The sequence below is a fragment of the Bombina bombina genome, chromosome 12 (assembly GCF_027579735.1).
Source record: "Bombina bombina isolate aBomBom1 chromosome 12, aBomBom1.pri, whole genome shotgun sequence".
NCBI classification, from domain to species: Eukaryota; Metazoa; Chordata; class Amphibia; order Anura; family Bombinatoridae; genus Bombina; species Bombina bombina.
The window spans coordinates 55334862-55349779 of NC_069510.1; the positions used below are offsets into that span (position 1 = coordinate 55334862).

General features: G+C 38.3%; 1 protein-coding gene across 1 annotated transcript in view; it reads left to right on the forward strand.

Moving 5' to 3' along the window:
* Window positions 1-5664: 5664 nt before the first annotated feature.
* The window catches only part of LOC128642662 (POU domain, class 5, transcription factor 1.1-like), a 137574-nt gene continuing 128320 nt past the window's right edge, over window positions 5665-14918 (forward strand). The window contains exon 1 of the mRNA XM_053695445.1: window positions 5665-6345. Within this exon, the coding sequence (XP_053551420.1) occupies window positions 5665-6345 (681 nt within the window). The remainder of the gene's footprint in view (window positions 6346-14918) is intronic.

Consider the following 14918-nt stretch of genomic DNA (forward strand, 5'->3'; position numbering starts at 1 on the left):
CTCTCCCCTCTCTTTTGCTCTCTCTCTCTCCATTCCTCTCTTTTGCTCTCTCTCCCCCTCTCTATTGCTCTCTCTCTCCATTCCTCTCTTTTGCTCTCTCTCCCCCTCTCTATTGCTCTCTCTCCCCCTTTCTTTTGCTCTCTCTCCCCTCTCTCTTGTGCTCTCTCCCCCTCTCTTTTGCACTCTCTCTCGCTCCACCTCTTTTGCTCTCTCTCTCCCCCCTCTCTTTTGCTCCCTCTCTCCCCCTCTCTTTTGCTTTCTCTCCCCCCTCTCTTTTACTCTCTCTCCCCCTCTCTTTTGCTCTCTATCCCCCTCTCTTTTGCGCTCTCTCTCCCCCCTTTCTTTTATGCTCTCTCTCCCCCCTCTCTTTTACGCTCTCTCTCCCCCCTCTCTTTTACGCTCTCTCTCCCCCCTCTCTTTTGCGTTCTCTCTTTTGTGCTCTCTCTCTCCCCTTCTTTTGTGCGCTCTCTCTCCCCCTCTCTTATGTGCTCTCTCCCCCTCTCTTTTGCGCTCTCTTTCTCCCCCCTCACTTTTGCGCTCTCTCTCTCTCCCCTTTCTTTTGCTCTGTCTCTCTCCCCTCTCTTTTGCTCTCTCTCCCCCTCTCTATTGCTCTCTCTCCCCCTCTCTTTTGCTCTCTCTCCCCCTCTCTCTTGTGCTCTCTCTCCCCCTCTCTTTTGCGGTCTCTCCCCCTCTCTTTTGCTCTCTCTCCCCCCTCTCTTTTGCTCCCTCTCTCCCCTCTCTTTTGCTTTCTCTCCCCCCTCTCTTTTGCTCTCTCTCCCCTCCTCTCTTTTGCTCTCTCTCCCCCTCTCTTTTGCGCTCTCTCTCCCCCCTCTCTTTTACGCTCTCTCTCCCCCCTCTCTTTTGCGTTCTCTCTTTTGTGCTCTCTCTCTCTCCCCCTTCTTTTGTGCGCTCTCTCTCCCCCTCTCTTATGTGCTCTCTCCCCCTCTCTTTTGCACTCTCTCTCTCTCCCCCTCTCTTTTGCGCTCTCTTTCTCCCCCCTCTCTTTTGCGCTCTCTCTCTCTCCCCTTTCTTTTGCGCTCTCTCTCTCTCCCCTTTCTTTTGCTCTGTCTCTCTCCCCTCTCTTTTGCTCTCTCTCTCTCTCTCCCCCTCTCTATTGCTCTCTCTCCCCCTCTCTTTTGCTCTCTCTCCCCCTCTCTCTTGTGCTCTCTCCCCCTCTCTTTTGCTCTCTCTCCCCCTCTCTTTTGCAGTCTCTCTCGCTCCACCTCTTTTGCTCTCTCTCCCCCCCTCTCTTTTGCTCCCTCTCTCCCCCTCTCTTTTGCTTTTTCTCCCCCCTCTCTTTTGCTCTCTCTCCCCCTCTCTTTTGCTCTCTCTCCCCCTCTCTTTTGCTCTCTCTCTCCCCCCTCTCTTTTGTGCTCTATCTCTCCTCCTTCTTTTGTGCGCTCTCTCTCCCCCCCTCTCTTATGCGCTCTCTCCCCCTCTCTTTTGCACTCTCCCCCTCTCTTTTGCGCTCTCTCTCCCCCCTCTCTTTTGCGCTCTCTCTCCCCCTCTCTTTTGCGCTCTCTCTCTCTCTCCCCTTTCTTTTGCGCTCTCTCTCTCCCCTCTCTTTTGCTCTCTCTCCCCCTCTCTTTTGCTCTCTCTTCCCCCTCTCTTTTTCTCTCTCTCAGCCCTCTCTTTTTCTCTCTCTCCCCCTCTCTATTGCTCTCTCAGCCCTCTCTTTTTCTCTCTCTCCCCCTCTCTTTTTCTCTCTCTTCCCTCTATTTTGCTCTTTCCCCTCTCTTTTGCTCTTTCCCCTCTATTTTGCTCTCTCTCTCCCCCCTCTCTTTTTGTCTCTCCCCCTCTCTTTCTATTTCTCTCCCCTCTCTGTCGTGCCGACCAAGCCCGGCCACGCCCCTGCTATGCCCATGTCCCCGCCCGGCCAACTTTTGCTGCAACAGCATGTCAGGTAAGGCCAGGTGTTTTTTTCCTCGTGCTGTCTCTACTGCGCATGACAGCTTCGGACAAACACACTTGCCTTTATATAATAGGATGCATTGTGCTAATTTTTCACATAATAAACCTTCCTTTATTAAGCTTTGGTCTTTGTCTAATATTTGAACCACGTTACTGAAAGAGACTGGTAGTATTAAGAGTCGTAGTATTAGTACTGTGATTTTATGTTATTTTTTGCTAAATTGTAAACTGGGGTTTCCTTAAAAGGACACTGAACCCAATTTTTTTCTTTTGTGATTCAGATAGAGCATGCAATTTTAAGCAACTTTCTAATTTACTCCTATTATTCATTTTTCTTCATTCTCTTGGTATCTTTATTTGAAATGCAAGAATTTAAATTTAGATGCCGGACCATTTTTGGTGAACAACCTGGGTTGTTCTTGCTGATTTTTGGATAAATTCATCCTGCTCGCTTCCAGCTGCTTTCCGGTTATTGCAGTGATGCCTCGATATGGAGGCATCCTGCAATAACCTTTGGTAGCCATCCGGTGCAGAGAGAGCCACTCTGTGGCCCTCTCTGCACCGGAGATCGGTGGCTACCTGCGTTGGTGGGTGGGAGCCGGACCGGGAGGCGGCCATCGATGGCCCTGGTTATGTGCAGGGGGGGCGGGATCGTGGGCGGGGACGAGCAGGGGCGCGCACGGACGCGCGCGCGTGCACGGGAGGGCGGGGGCGGGCGCGTGCACGGGGAGGGAGCGGGTGGGAACCGCTACACTACAGAAAATGATTTAATAAAAAATGTATAAATTTCGAAATATTTAAAAAAAAAAAGATCAGCAAGGTGGTGGGGGTTTGTCTGTGTGGGGGGGGGAAGCTACACTACAGAAAAAAGCCCCAAAAAAATAAAAAAAGCACTTTTTTTTGCAAACTGGGTACTGGCAGACAGCTGCCAGTACCCAAGATGGCCCCCAATGAGGCAGAGGGGAGGGTTAGAGAGCGGTTTTGGGGGGGATCAGGGAGGTTGGGGGCTAAGGGGGGGATCCTACACCCTAGCATATGTAAATATGCTAAAAAAATTTTTTATTTTTTTTAAAAAACCCTTTTATTTTAGTACTGGCAGACTTTCTGCCAGTACTTAAGATGGCGGGGACAATTGTGGGGTGGGGGAGGGAAGGGAGCTGTTTGGGAGGGATCAGGGGGTGGGATGTGTCAGGTGGGAGGCTGATCTCTACACTAAAGCTAAAATTAACCCTGCAAGCTCCCTACAAACTCCCTAATTAACCCCTTCACTGCTAGCCATAATACACGTGTGAGGCGCAGCAGGATTTAGCGGCCTTCTAATTACCAGAAAGCAACGCCAAAGTCATATATGTCTGCTATTTCTGAACAAAGGGGATCCCAGACAAGTATTTACAACCATTTGTGCCATAATTGCACAAGCTGTTTGTAAATTATTTCAGTGAGAAACCTAAAATTGTGAAAAATTTAACTTTTTTTTCAATTTGATCGCATTTGGCGGTGAAATGGTGGCATGAAATATACCAAAATGTGCCTAGATCAATACTTGGGGTTGTCTACTATACTACACTAAAGCTAAAATTAACCCTACAAGCTCCCTAAAAGCTCCCTAATTAACCCCTTAACTGCTGGGCATAATACACTTGTGGTGCGCAGTGGCATTTAGCGGCCTTCTAATTACCAAAAAGCAACGCCAAAGCCATATATGTCTGCTATTTCTGAACAAAGGGGATCCCAGAGAAGAATTTACAACCATGTATGCCATAATTGCACAAGTTGTTTGTAAATAATTTCAGTGAGAAACCAAAAGTTTGTGAAAAAATTTGTGAAAAAGTGAACGATTTTTTGTATTTGATCGCATTTGGCGGTGAAATGGTGGTATGAAATATACCAAAATTGTCCTAGATCAATACTTTGGGATGTCTACTAAAAAAAAATATATACATGTCAAGGGATATTCAGGGATTCCTGAAAGATATTAGTGTTCTAATGTAACTAGCGCTAATTTTGGAAAAAAGTGGTTTGGAAATAGCAAAGTGCTACTTGTATTTATGGCCCTATAACTTGCACAAAAAGCAAAGAACATGTAAACATTGGGTATTTCTAAACTCAGGACAAAATTTTGAAACTATTTAGCATGGGTGTTTTTTGGTGGTTGTAGATATGTAACAGATTTTGGGGGTCAAAGTTAGAAAAAGTGTGTTTTTTTCAATTTTTCCTCATATTTTATATTTTTTTTTATAGTAAATTATAAGATATGATGAAAATAATGGTATCTTTAGAAAGTCCATTTAGTGGCGAGAAAAACGATATATAATATGTGTGGGTACAGTAAATGAGTAAGAAGAAAATTACAGCTAAACACAAACACCGCAAAAATGTAAAAATAGCCTTGGTCCCAAACGGACAGAAAATGGAAAAGTGCTGTGGTCATTAAGGGGTTAAATGGGGGTTTTGGGCATTTATTTTACATCTAGTACAGACTAGTGTTTTTAACCCTTGCACCCACTGAACTAATTTACAAGCTTGCCTGGCGTGGATAGATTGTGACAGTTGAAGTGGTCTGATAACCCTTTCTGTGCCAAACAAGTGACTGGCGCAGGGTTGGTTAACCTTGGTCATCATAGATACTAAACCCAATTTTTTTCTTTAATGATTAAGATAGAGTATGCAATTATAAGCAACTTTCTAATTTAATCCTACTATAATTTTTTCTTTGTTCTTTGCTATCTTTATTTAAAAAGCAGGAATGTAAAGCTTAGGAGCCAGCCCATTTTAGGTTCAGCACCCTGGATAGCGCTTGCTTATTGGTGGCTACATTTAGCAAACCAATAAGCAAGCATAACTACTAATAAACAAGTGCTGTCCAGGGTACTAAACCAAAAATTGTCTGGCTCCTTAGCTTAGATGCCTTCTTTTTTAAATAAAGATAGCAAGAGAATGAAGAAAAAAATTATAATAGGAGTAATGTAGAAAGTTGCTTAAAATTGCATGCTCTATCTGAATCATTAAAGAAAAAAGTTGTGTTTTAGTGTCCCTTTAACACTTATTTTGCCCATATTTAAAAAAGTAACAACTTTAAAAAAATAATCTATATGTTATTTCAGACTAATCTTTACTTTAAATGCATTATTCTATCTAGGTTTTTATTTAGTGACGTCTCTTTAAGAATGGGTTTACAAATAAAAAATATATATGTAGTAATGCTAGTTTCAGAGTCTTAAAATGCAGTGAAGAATATAAAACATAAGATTATATTATTCTCAGAAAAATTATCATTGGCAGTTCCAAATAATTTGGGCCATAGCTAGAAATGTACTGGGTATTAAGATTACGTTGACAAGTGAAACAAATTGTCTCTCATATTTTGAGAATAAATAACAAATAAGGGCTCATCTTAATTGCATAAAAAAAGCAGCTGCACAACATTACTTAGCGGGAAATAATCGACATACAGGTGTTTGAAGGAAATAATCAACTAAAGGAAAAACGCTATGTATCTGTCAATTATAACGTAATATAAATCCAAACAAAGCAATACATGTTAAATGTTCTCTGTTGGTAGAATAACTATTGTAAGACATTACGTTTTATAAATGTAAAAAATACCACTAAGATAAATCAAGTTATTTTTTTCTCTGAAATTTACAAAGGAGCCGTTTAAGTGGACCAATGGACTGCAAGCAAGGTCAATTAGCATAATAGCCGCGAGGCAAAATCGCATAAGCCGGGGCTTGTTGAACGCAAACCTTGAATATGGACTATCAGAAAATGTACAACCAAGCCAACTTTACTTCGTTTACCGGACCTGGTCAAGATGGTAGCTCGCACTTTAACGCGCCGGGTAGTTACACGGGGATTAGTCACGTGCAACACCCTCAAACTTTGTTCCATTTCCCTGCAGCGTTGAAACCAGACCACGGAGCGAATTCTATAGGGGAGACCTGGAATAATAGCGCGGTTATGACGTGGAATCACCACTTGCCTCATATTGACCCCAGTGATGCAACAGAACGTTTGGCTTCTAATATAGGAGATTCCATAAAGATTGTGAAAGAAGAAAAGATTGAATACAGCAGCAAGGATGATCCCGGAACCCCAGAGAACAAACAGTCGGCACCTTATTTTATGACTGGACCTTCCTACGCGCACTCCTGGAATCCGTCTTTTTGGTCGGCAATTCCAAACATTGCCTCATCCAGCAGCAACCCAATGCCCGGACAGTTTATAGCAATTAATAGGGCTCTTCCTGCCTCTCACCACTACCCCAGTTCCGTCAACCAAAGCCCAGAAACCCCAGCAGAAGATGGGATCTCTGGTGTGGAGAGCAGCCGATGTAGTAGCACAAATAACGCCATTAATGAGAACTGTTGCAGTACTACGGATATTCCAGATTTATTAGGCAACCAAGAGGACCTTTTAAGTGAACGGGGAGAGGTGAGTGGAGACCTTTTTATAATTAACTTTTATTTTAGTTCATATTGCCTGCAAAATCATATTGCAACTTTACCTGGCAGCGCAGCTGTAGCTACGTGTGGCTATGGTTAGCGCCCCAGCGCTTGACTGTAGTGATGTCCGGTTCATGAACGAATCGTTCATTTGAACCGGATCTTTTCACTGAACTGAATGAATCAGTACATCAGACTGAACTGATTCGTTTGAAACAGTTCAGTTCCTGAGTCATCAGCAGCACTCTGGTAATACGATCCTAGAGTGAGTTCTGCTCTGCTAACTCCTCCTTTAATGAATCACACAGCAGAATCTCACTCTAGGATCATATTACCAGTGTTGTTGAATCAGTGAACTGTTAGCTAACTCGTCTGCAATGAATCAGTCTGTTAACAGTTCACTGATTCAAAAGAAGTGAACTGTTTGCAAAGATTTCAGTGTACTGTTAACAGACAGATTCATTGCATACGAGTTAACTAACAGTGCACTGATTCAAATATCAGGTCACACTCACAGCGGTTCTCAACAGACCCCTGCATTTACATTAACCCATTCAGCATCCCATGTTTGTATATATATATATATATATATATATATATATATATATATATATATATATATATAAATTTGTTGTTCTTCCTCTATATCTAAGCTAACTTTTACTTAGCAACAGCTACAAATTATATATATATATATATATATATATATATATATACACAAACATGGGATGCTGAATGGGTTAATGTAATTGCAGGGGTCTGTTGAGAACCGCTGCGAGTGTGACCTGTTATTTGAATCAGTGTACTGTTATCTAAATGATTCATTAGAGTTACAGTACACTGAGTCATTTACATACAGCACTTAGCACTGCAGGAAACGAATCTGCGGCTCTACAGTTCACCTACTGAACATGAGGTAGAGCCTCTACCTCATGTTCAGTAGGTGAACTGGTGAATCGGTTCATGAACCGGTTCAGTTAATCGAACCGTCCGAAATGAACCGGTTCACCCAAAAGAACCGAACTGCACATCACTACTTGACTGCAGTGCAACAGGAGCCGGGGACATCATTTTTCAGGGGACAGTCTCCTCAGTCTGGGGACTGTCCCCGGAAATCGGGGACGTCTGCTCACCCTAATTTAAACATATCGCTGCATTACAGCAATTTGTGTAAGAAATAAACGTTTAACCAAACTTAAAACAATAGTTTTGTGAGATTTTTATTTTAATGCAGTTTAGTGGCACACCTCAAATAACATTTCAAGGGTCTTTTCATATAACCTGAACACTAAATGACACACACTTGACTTCATGCGTAGACCACACATTCACTGTGTAACATGTAAGTTTAGGTGGGCAATACAAATAATGAAAATGAGTTATATATTTTTTTTCTCATTTTATTTGTTTTAAAGTAAGTTGCATTTTTTTAACTTTTTTTTTCATGTGCGAATATTTACAAAAGCACGCACAACATAAACTAACTGGCACTTGTATGTGATATAGGGACTGCAATTCTAAACACTATCGCTAGGTGTCATTATACTTTATACACATGACTGCTGTAACTCAAAATATGATCTTTTCTGCAGTGCTTGATACTAAGTTGCAGACAGCAACAGTTGTATAATGTAATAACAGTAATATAATAGAAAAATGAGTTAATACTTTTGTAAGACTAGATTACTAATTTAATATAGTACATGTATGTGCAAAGCAACACATTTTTCCTGTTTTGATAGGGACCTGTTAATAGATGTTTTAAACATGGGGATTATGGGTTACACATGCCAAGGAAAATGTTTTATTTCTGATAAGGATATGGTTATTTTTCTACATGAGGATTATGGGTGCAATATCGTGGTTACACATGCAGAGGAACACATTTTACCTGTTTCTGATAGGAATATGGTTATAATTATTATGGGTGCAATATCATGATTACACATCCCAAGGTACACATTTGAACTGTTTTTTTTTTTATAAGAATATGGTTATCTTGATATGGGGATTATGGGTGGAACATCATGGTTACACATACTAAGTAACACATTTGACCTGTATCTGATAACAATGGGTATAATTTTTCTATGATGATTCTGGGGGAAATATAAATGTTACACATGCCACAGAACATATTTAACCTGTTTCTGATAAGAATAATGGTATAATTATTTTTATACATTGGATTATGGGTGCAATATCATGGTTGTACATACCTAGTAACATATTTGACCCGTTTCTGGTAAGAATATGGTTATAATTTTTCTACATGGGGATGTCTCGCCGCCACTGCTCCTCCGGCTGTTGCCATGGCCCCACGGGTTTGTTGTTGTGTGCCACAAGTACTGCTAATGCCGCTCTGAACATCACCTGTGTCGTCCTTGGCACTAACCTGCGCCTATGTAAGTAACTCCTTTTCATGTAATCTCTGCCCAAGTATAGGTTTACCCCTGTGTACTCCTGGGTGCTATTATAACAACTTGCTAGTGTTCTATAGTGGACTGCCTGCTTGTTACAGAACCCTGCATTGCCTTGTGACCATTCCTTTGCTTAACCCTTTTGATACTCAAATATTTGACAGCTTGCCTGTTACTAAACCCTGCGCACTGCCTTGTGACCCTTTTTGCTTAACCCTTTTGGATACTCAGATTGGACTCTTAATGAACCCTGCACTGTCTGATCATTCCTTTTTGCTTTATTTTTTTTCTCAGGGGCATAGAACTGCTTGCTTCTAAACCCTACTCGGCTCTTTGACCTTCTCCTCATTAACCCTTGCTGCTCATTGTGTTTGCTGTTCCTGTACTACCACATTCTTTCAATCCGTTAACTTTAATTCTGGTATTCTTCCTTATGTTTCCACTTGATGCTAGGATAAGAAGACTACTGGCCAGGATTGGTCTGATAGGAAATATTGCACAAACATAACAGCTAATGGGTTAAATAGTTACCCATGCCAAGGAACATATTTGAGCTGTTTCTGGTAAGAAAATGGGTATAAATATTTTATACATGGGGATTATGGGTGGAATATCATAGTTACACATCCGAAATAACTTGTGACCTCTTTATAATAAGAATATGGTTATTTTTCTACATGGGGATTATTTGTACAATATCATGGTTACACATGCTGAGGAACATATTTGGCCTGTTTCAGGTAGGAATATGGTTATAATGAATTATTTTTCTACATGGAGTTTATGGGCGGCATACCATAGTTATACATACTAAGTAACATATTTGACCTGTATCTGATACGAATGAGATATATATATATATATATATATATATATTTTTTTTTTTTTTTTTTTTTTTTTTTTTTCTACATGGGGATTATGGGTGCAAAATCATCATTACACATACCAAGGAACACATTTGACCTGTTTCTTATAGGAATATGGGTATAATTTTTCTATATTGGGATTATGGGTGAAATATCATGATTACACATGCCAAGGAACATATTTTACCTATTTCTGATACTTCTGGTTTCAAGAAGTACAGGATACAAGTAAACTTTTCTACAAATTCTACACTATAAATATTTTTAGTTCAAACTCAACCAGCCCTCCTAGGTTTTTATAGGGTAAATTGAGATTTGCAGAGACCCTACTTATGTATAAAGGTTTTTTTAATTTTTTTTTTTTACTTAACTATTGTTAGATGGAGCATGTATCTCAAACATCAATATAGATTATGTCCATACCAAGGCCATAATAACAACAAACACAATAAATGTCTTACAGAAAACGGTCCATTCTTACTGAACAAGTGCATTTTCATATGCTCATGTGTATTGATGTGAAACAGTGGGTTAGACTTCCTTACTAGACAAGAGGATAGCTTCATATATTTAGGGGCCGATATATAAATGTCTGCCCCATATCGATAAATGCCGACATTTGTGCAATGCTGCCCCCTGCACATTCACGGACAATCTGGCACTAGCAGGGGGTTTCAATCATTCCGATCGTATGCTCGGGATGATCGCTGAATCTTAACTCTTGTTTCCAGCGAGCCTGAGGGCTTGCGCATAAACTGCAGCATACACTGCATGATAAATCTGCCCTTTAGGCTGGAATTTAGAATTTTAAATCGTTCATGCTAAACATAACAAAAGGAAAAATATCTGGTTATTACCTTGGGAGATGTCAGTATATTTATGAAAATCTAAGTAGTGCTCTCCAAATAATATATCAGCTTATGGCAGGGTTATAACACAATACAAATAATAATTATCCTTAAAAATAGAAACCCTTAACTAACATGCATCTACTAGAAACCATACAATTAATATAAATACCTGAATTATTTTATTTAGTTAATATCCATGAACATTTTAAAATATATTTGCAATACCAGAATATGATACAATATTATATGCGCTTGAAAACTATTTAAATATGCTATGCAAAGTTCATACACACTTACCTTTAAAACCAGCCTTATTTACAAATAGCCTTTCATTCAGTTTACACAATGAGACTAACATTTTTATCTTTTAACATCCAAGCGATACAATTCTAACAGTGCTTATAATCAATAGGATAATATATATATTCTGCTATTTAACTGCAATTTATCCTAATACAATATTAATTTACAATATCAGAACTTGCACAGATAAGTTACTTAGCCTACCAGATACAAATTTAAACAATATATAGGCTGTGACTACCAATTTAAAATACAATTTATTTCTCTGACTCTGCCAAACCCAGCAACAATGAATGCTTATTTTAAATTGTTTTTGCATACGAACAGGCCAGCTAAGAACTATCCAAAACAATGACACACAGTTTAAAAGTACAATCTGCTTTTTAAATCTTTGTTATAGCAATCTCTTAATACATTACCAAAAAGAGTACCAAATCGATATCCAATATTCCTTGATAGGAATATTTTCACCTCAGAAAATACCAATAAGTATAATTTGCAGTCAATGAGAAGACCCCCACTGCTTTTTCTTCTAAATCCGTTCCCAGACTCTTCGTCTTTTACTCACCACATGGGGTCTTTTTGCACCTGAGAGTAATGCTGAAATTCTCACAAAACATGTCACTTTGGAGATACTATCAGGTTTCTCTGTGAGGAGTAGGGAGTTTATCACACATTTCCACTTTGAAAAGCAAATGGTAATCCTGATCTATGCATCAAAATGTTGTCTTTTTAGAATAATTTTGCATACTAAATTGGGGAAGAGCTGAACATAAGTTTGCACTTCCAATTAAGAGCAAATGTTGCCTTTTGAATAACTTTACTTGTTCAGTGGGGGGAGAATTACACATGATTGAAGTCAGTTTGTCTGACAGAAATGAATCATTTTCTACTGACCAGTCAGATCTGAATAAATATATATATTTATTAACCTTACATATACCTTGACAGAGATCATGAGGGGTAATTTACAAATCTAAACTATTAAGTAACTGGGCGGGAAGAGTGTTCTACTTTGTCTTCGTGAATGGAATTCAATGTCAAACATCCAGTTTATCCCAGGCAATTTAAATTCACATTAAGAGCAGTTTATCAGAACTATCTTGTAATTTTTAATTTACATGTTTGTTTTGAATAGCTATGTACCAAAAAATTTTAAAAGGACAATTTAATATTCTACTAAAATTTTTCTTCTATTTTCTTTTGCACTGTAAACAAATGAAATATGTTGGTGGTCTACCCTTCTGTCCTTCACACTTCTGGTGATACCAGTTTCAACACACAACACATAGAATCTGTTTTTCTTCATGGTCAGCATCACCAAAGCAGTAACAAGAGAAACAAAATGTCCAGCCTTCTGGTTTGCAATAACGGGAGGGGAAAGTACTCTTCCTCCTGTGTCCTGTTCTGCTATTTTGACCATTGGTGGGCTGTATTTCTCAATTTTTCCTGCTACTAATGTGTGCTTTTAGTGGTCACGTATGAGTAATCGACTTGCAGTATCTTGCTGTGTATCCACTGTCTAACTTTATTGCTGTAAAAACTCCTCACATATTTGAGACCATTACATATAATGTACAAAATTAGAATGACATGCATTCCACTGTCATAAAAATGACTGTTTCAGGCAATCCAAGTCCAGTCTGGGACAGAGTGTGAATGCAATAGAGCATTTTTTTTGGACAACAGCACAATGTGTTATATTCATTGCTTAGTGAGTCCATTATTGTCACTGTTTTAGATTGTAGGTCTGCTACAGCCAAAAACCAGTGCAAACCTCGTTCATATAAAGTTAAGTCACTGTTTTTTGGAAAGAGTAAAACATAGTTTAAAAGGGATAAGGAATCTGCAAATTTTACAAAGGATGCATGTCCTCTCATTACTAACAGAATGGAAAAATTGTGGAGGCATAATTACACCCATATTCCTATCAAAAACAGGTCAAATATGTTCCTTAGCATGTGTAACCATATTACACCCATAATCCCCATGCAGAAAAATTATACCCCTATTCCTATCACAAACCAGACAAATATGTTCCTTGGCATGTATAACTATATATATATTTCACCCATAAACCCCATATATAAAAATATTTATACCCATATTAGCAGTAACATGTCAAATATATTACTTGGCATTTGTAACCAATATATTCCACATAGAAAAATAATTATACCCATATTCCTATAAGAAACCAGTCAAATATGTTCCTTGGCATGTGTAACCATGATATTCCACCCATAATCCCATGTATACAAACTATACCCATATGTCTATCAGAAACAGGTCAAATGTGTTCCTCTGCATGTGTAACTATGATATTGCACCCATACATGTACTATATTAAATCGGCAATCTAGTCCTACAAAAGTATTGACTTATTTTTCTATTATAAAATTTACAGTGTGTATATGTATATATATATACTATACAAAGTCTACACCCCCTGTTAAAATGTCAGGTTTCTGTGATGTAAAAAAAAAAGAGACAAAGATAAATCATTTCAGAAATTTTTCCACCTTTAATGTGACCTATAAACTGTACAACTCAATTGAAAAACAAACTAAAATCTTTTAGGTAAAGGGAAATAAAAATAAAATATGGTTGCATAAGTGTGAAAACCCTTTTATAACTGGGGATGTAGCTGTGCTCAGAATTAAGCAATCTCATTCAAAATCATGTTAAATAGGAGTCGGTACACACCTGTCATCATTTAAAGTGCCTCTGATTAACCCCAAATAAAGTTCAGCTGTTCTAGTAGGTCTTTCCTGACATTTTGTTAGTCTCATCCTACACGCAAAAGCCATGGTCCGTAGAGAGCTTTTAAAGCATCAGAGGGATGTTATGGTTAAAAGGTATCAGTCAGGAGAACGGTACAAAAGAATTTCCAAGGCATTAGATATACCATTGAACACAGTGAAGAAGGCGTAGACGACAACTTTATACCAAAGATTTGAGAGGCTCATTATATCCAGGACCAGGCTTTGATTGGTAAGACTATTTTCAATAGTCCATACCCTTGTAGCGCTTTTGTTTAGTGCACATTTTTCATTTTTTCCAGGTCTTTGTCATCACAAAGGAGTAGGACTTTGTACTCCATCGCACATTGAGGAATTTTTCTCTTTATCAGACTTTATATGGACTTGTTTTTTCCAATTGACTCTTTAGGACATGATCATTATAATTTTTTAGGAATTGTGGATTAGTTGTTTGGCCAAACTAGATATAAACCTATTTTATAAATTGTTTTTTATAACTGTTTATATTGCTTTTAATTTATTTTATGTTATTGTATATAAGATAGTGAAGTTAGATACTTCACACGGACCACCGAGTCCACTAACTTTCACCATCTAGATTCATAATAGGCTCATTGAGATAATGGCTGGTACCAGTTTAGTTTAGGTTCTCACTAGTAGGACAACACTTGTATTTTTACTTTTGGTTCTGATTGTTTTTGACCGCACCCACTCACGGTAATTATCACCAATTTGTTTATTTTTATTTTTCCTGTTTTTGCATTGCATCTTATTCTTATTTTTGAATCACAGTGTCTATCAAAAATTTGTTTTCATTATCATATTTTATATTATTGTAAAAACAATTTTGTTGTCTAATTGTTGACCTATAACATAGGTCTTGCACTACCAATTAGAGTTGGTTTTATCACATATTGCTCACACCTTATGAGATTACATTATCCTATTTTGACACTATATTGATTTGTACACACTTTAGATTTATTTCAATTAAGTACCATTCTGTATCTGAAAATACCTTTGCGTGTACATAAGAGGGCTCACGACCCAGAATTTTGTACTGTAAGATATCTGAAATCCAGTTGTAACAACTGGACTCTATTCTATTTTATATTCTCCACTGTATTTAATTTTTTGTATTAAATTTCTTTGTATTTAATTTCTTGTACTTAGCTTTCTGTATATCGATTTCATTTTAATAAATTCTAGAGATCAGTATTGATCTGTTTTACATATAAGTATAAAAAAAAATATATATATTTGAGTGAGTAAATCTAATTTATTCAGTAACCACTTAGGATCACATCAATTCTAAGGGAAGTTACTAGAGATTGTATTTATTCCTGTGGTATATCTAAGC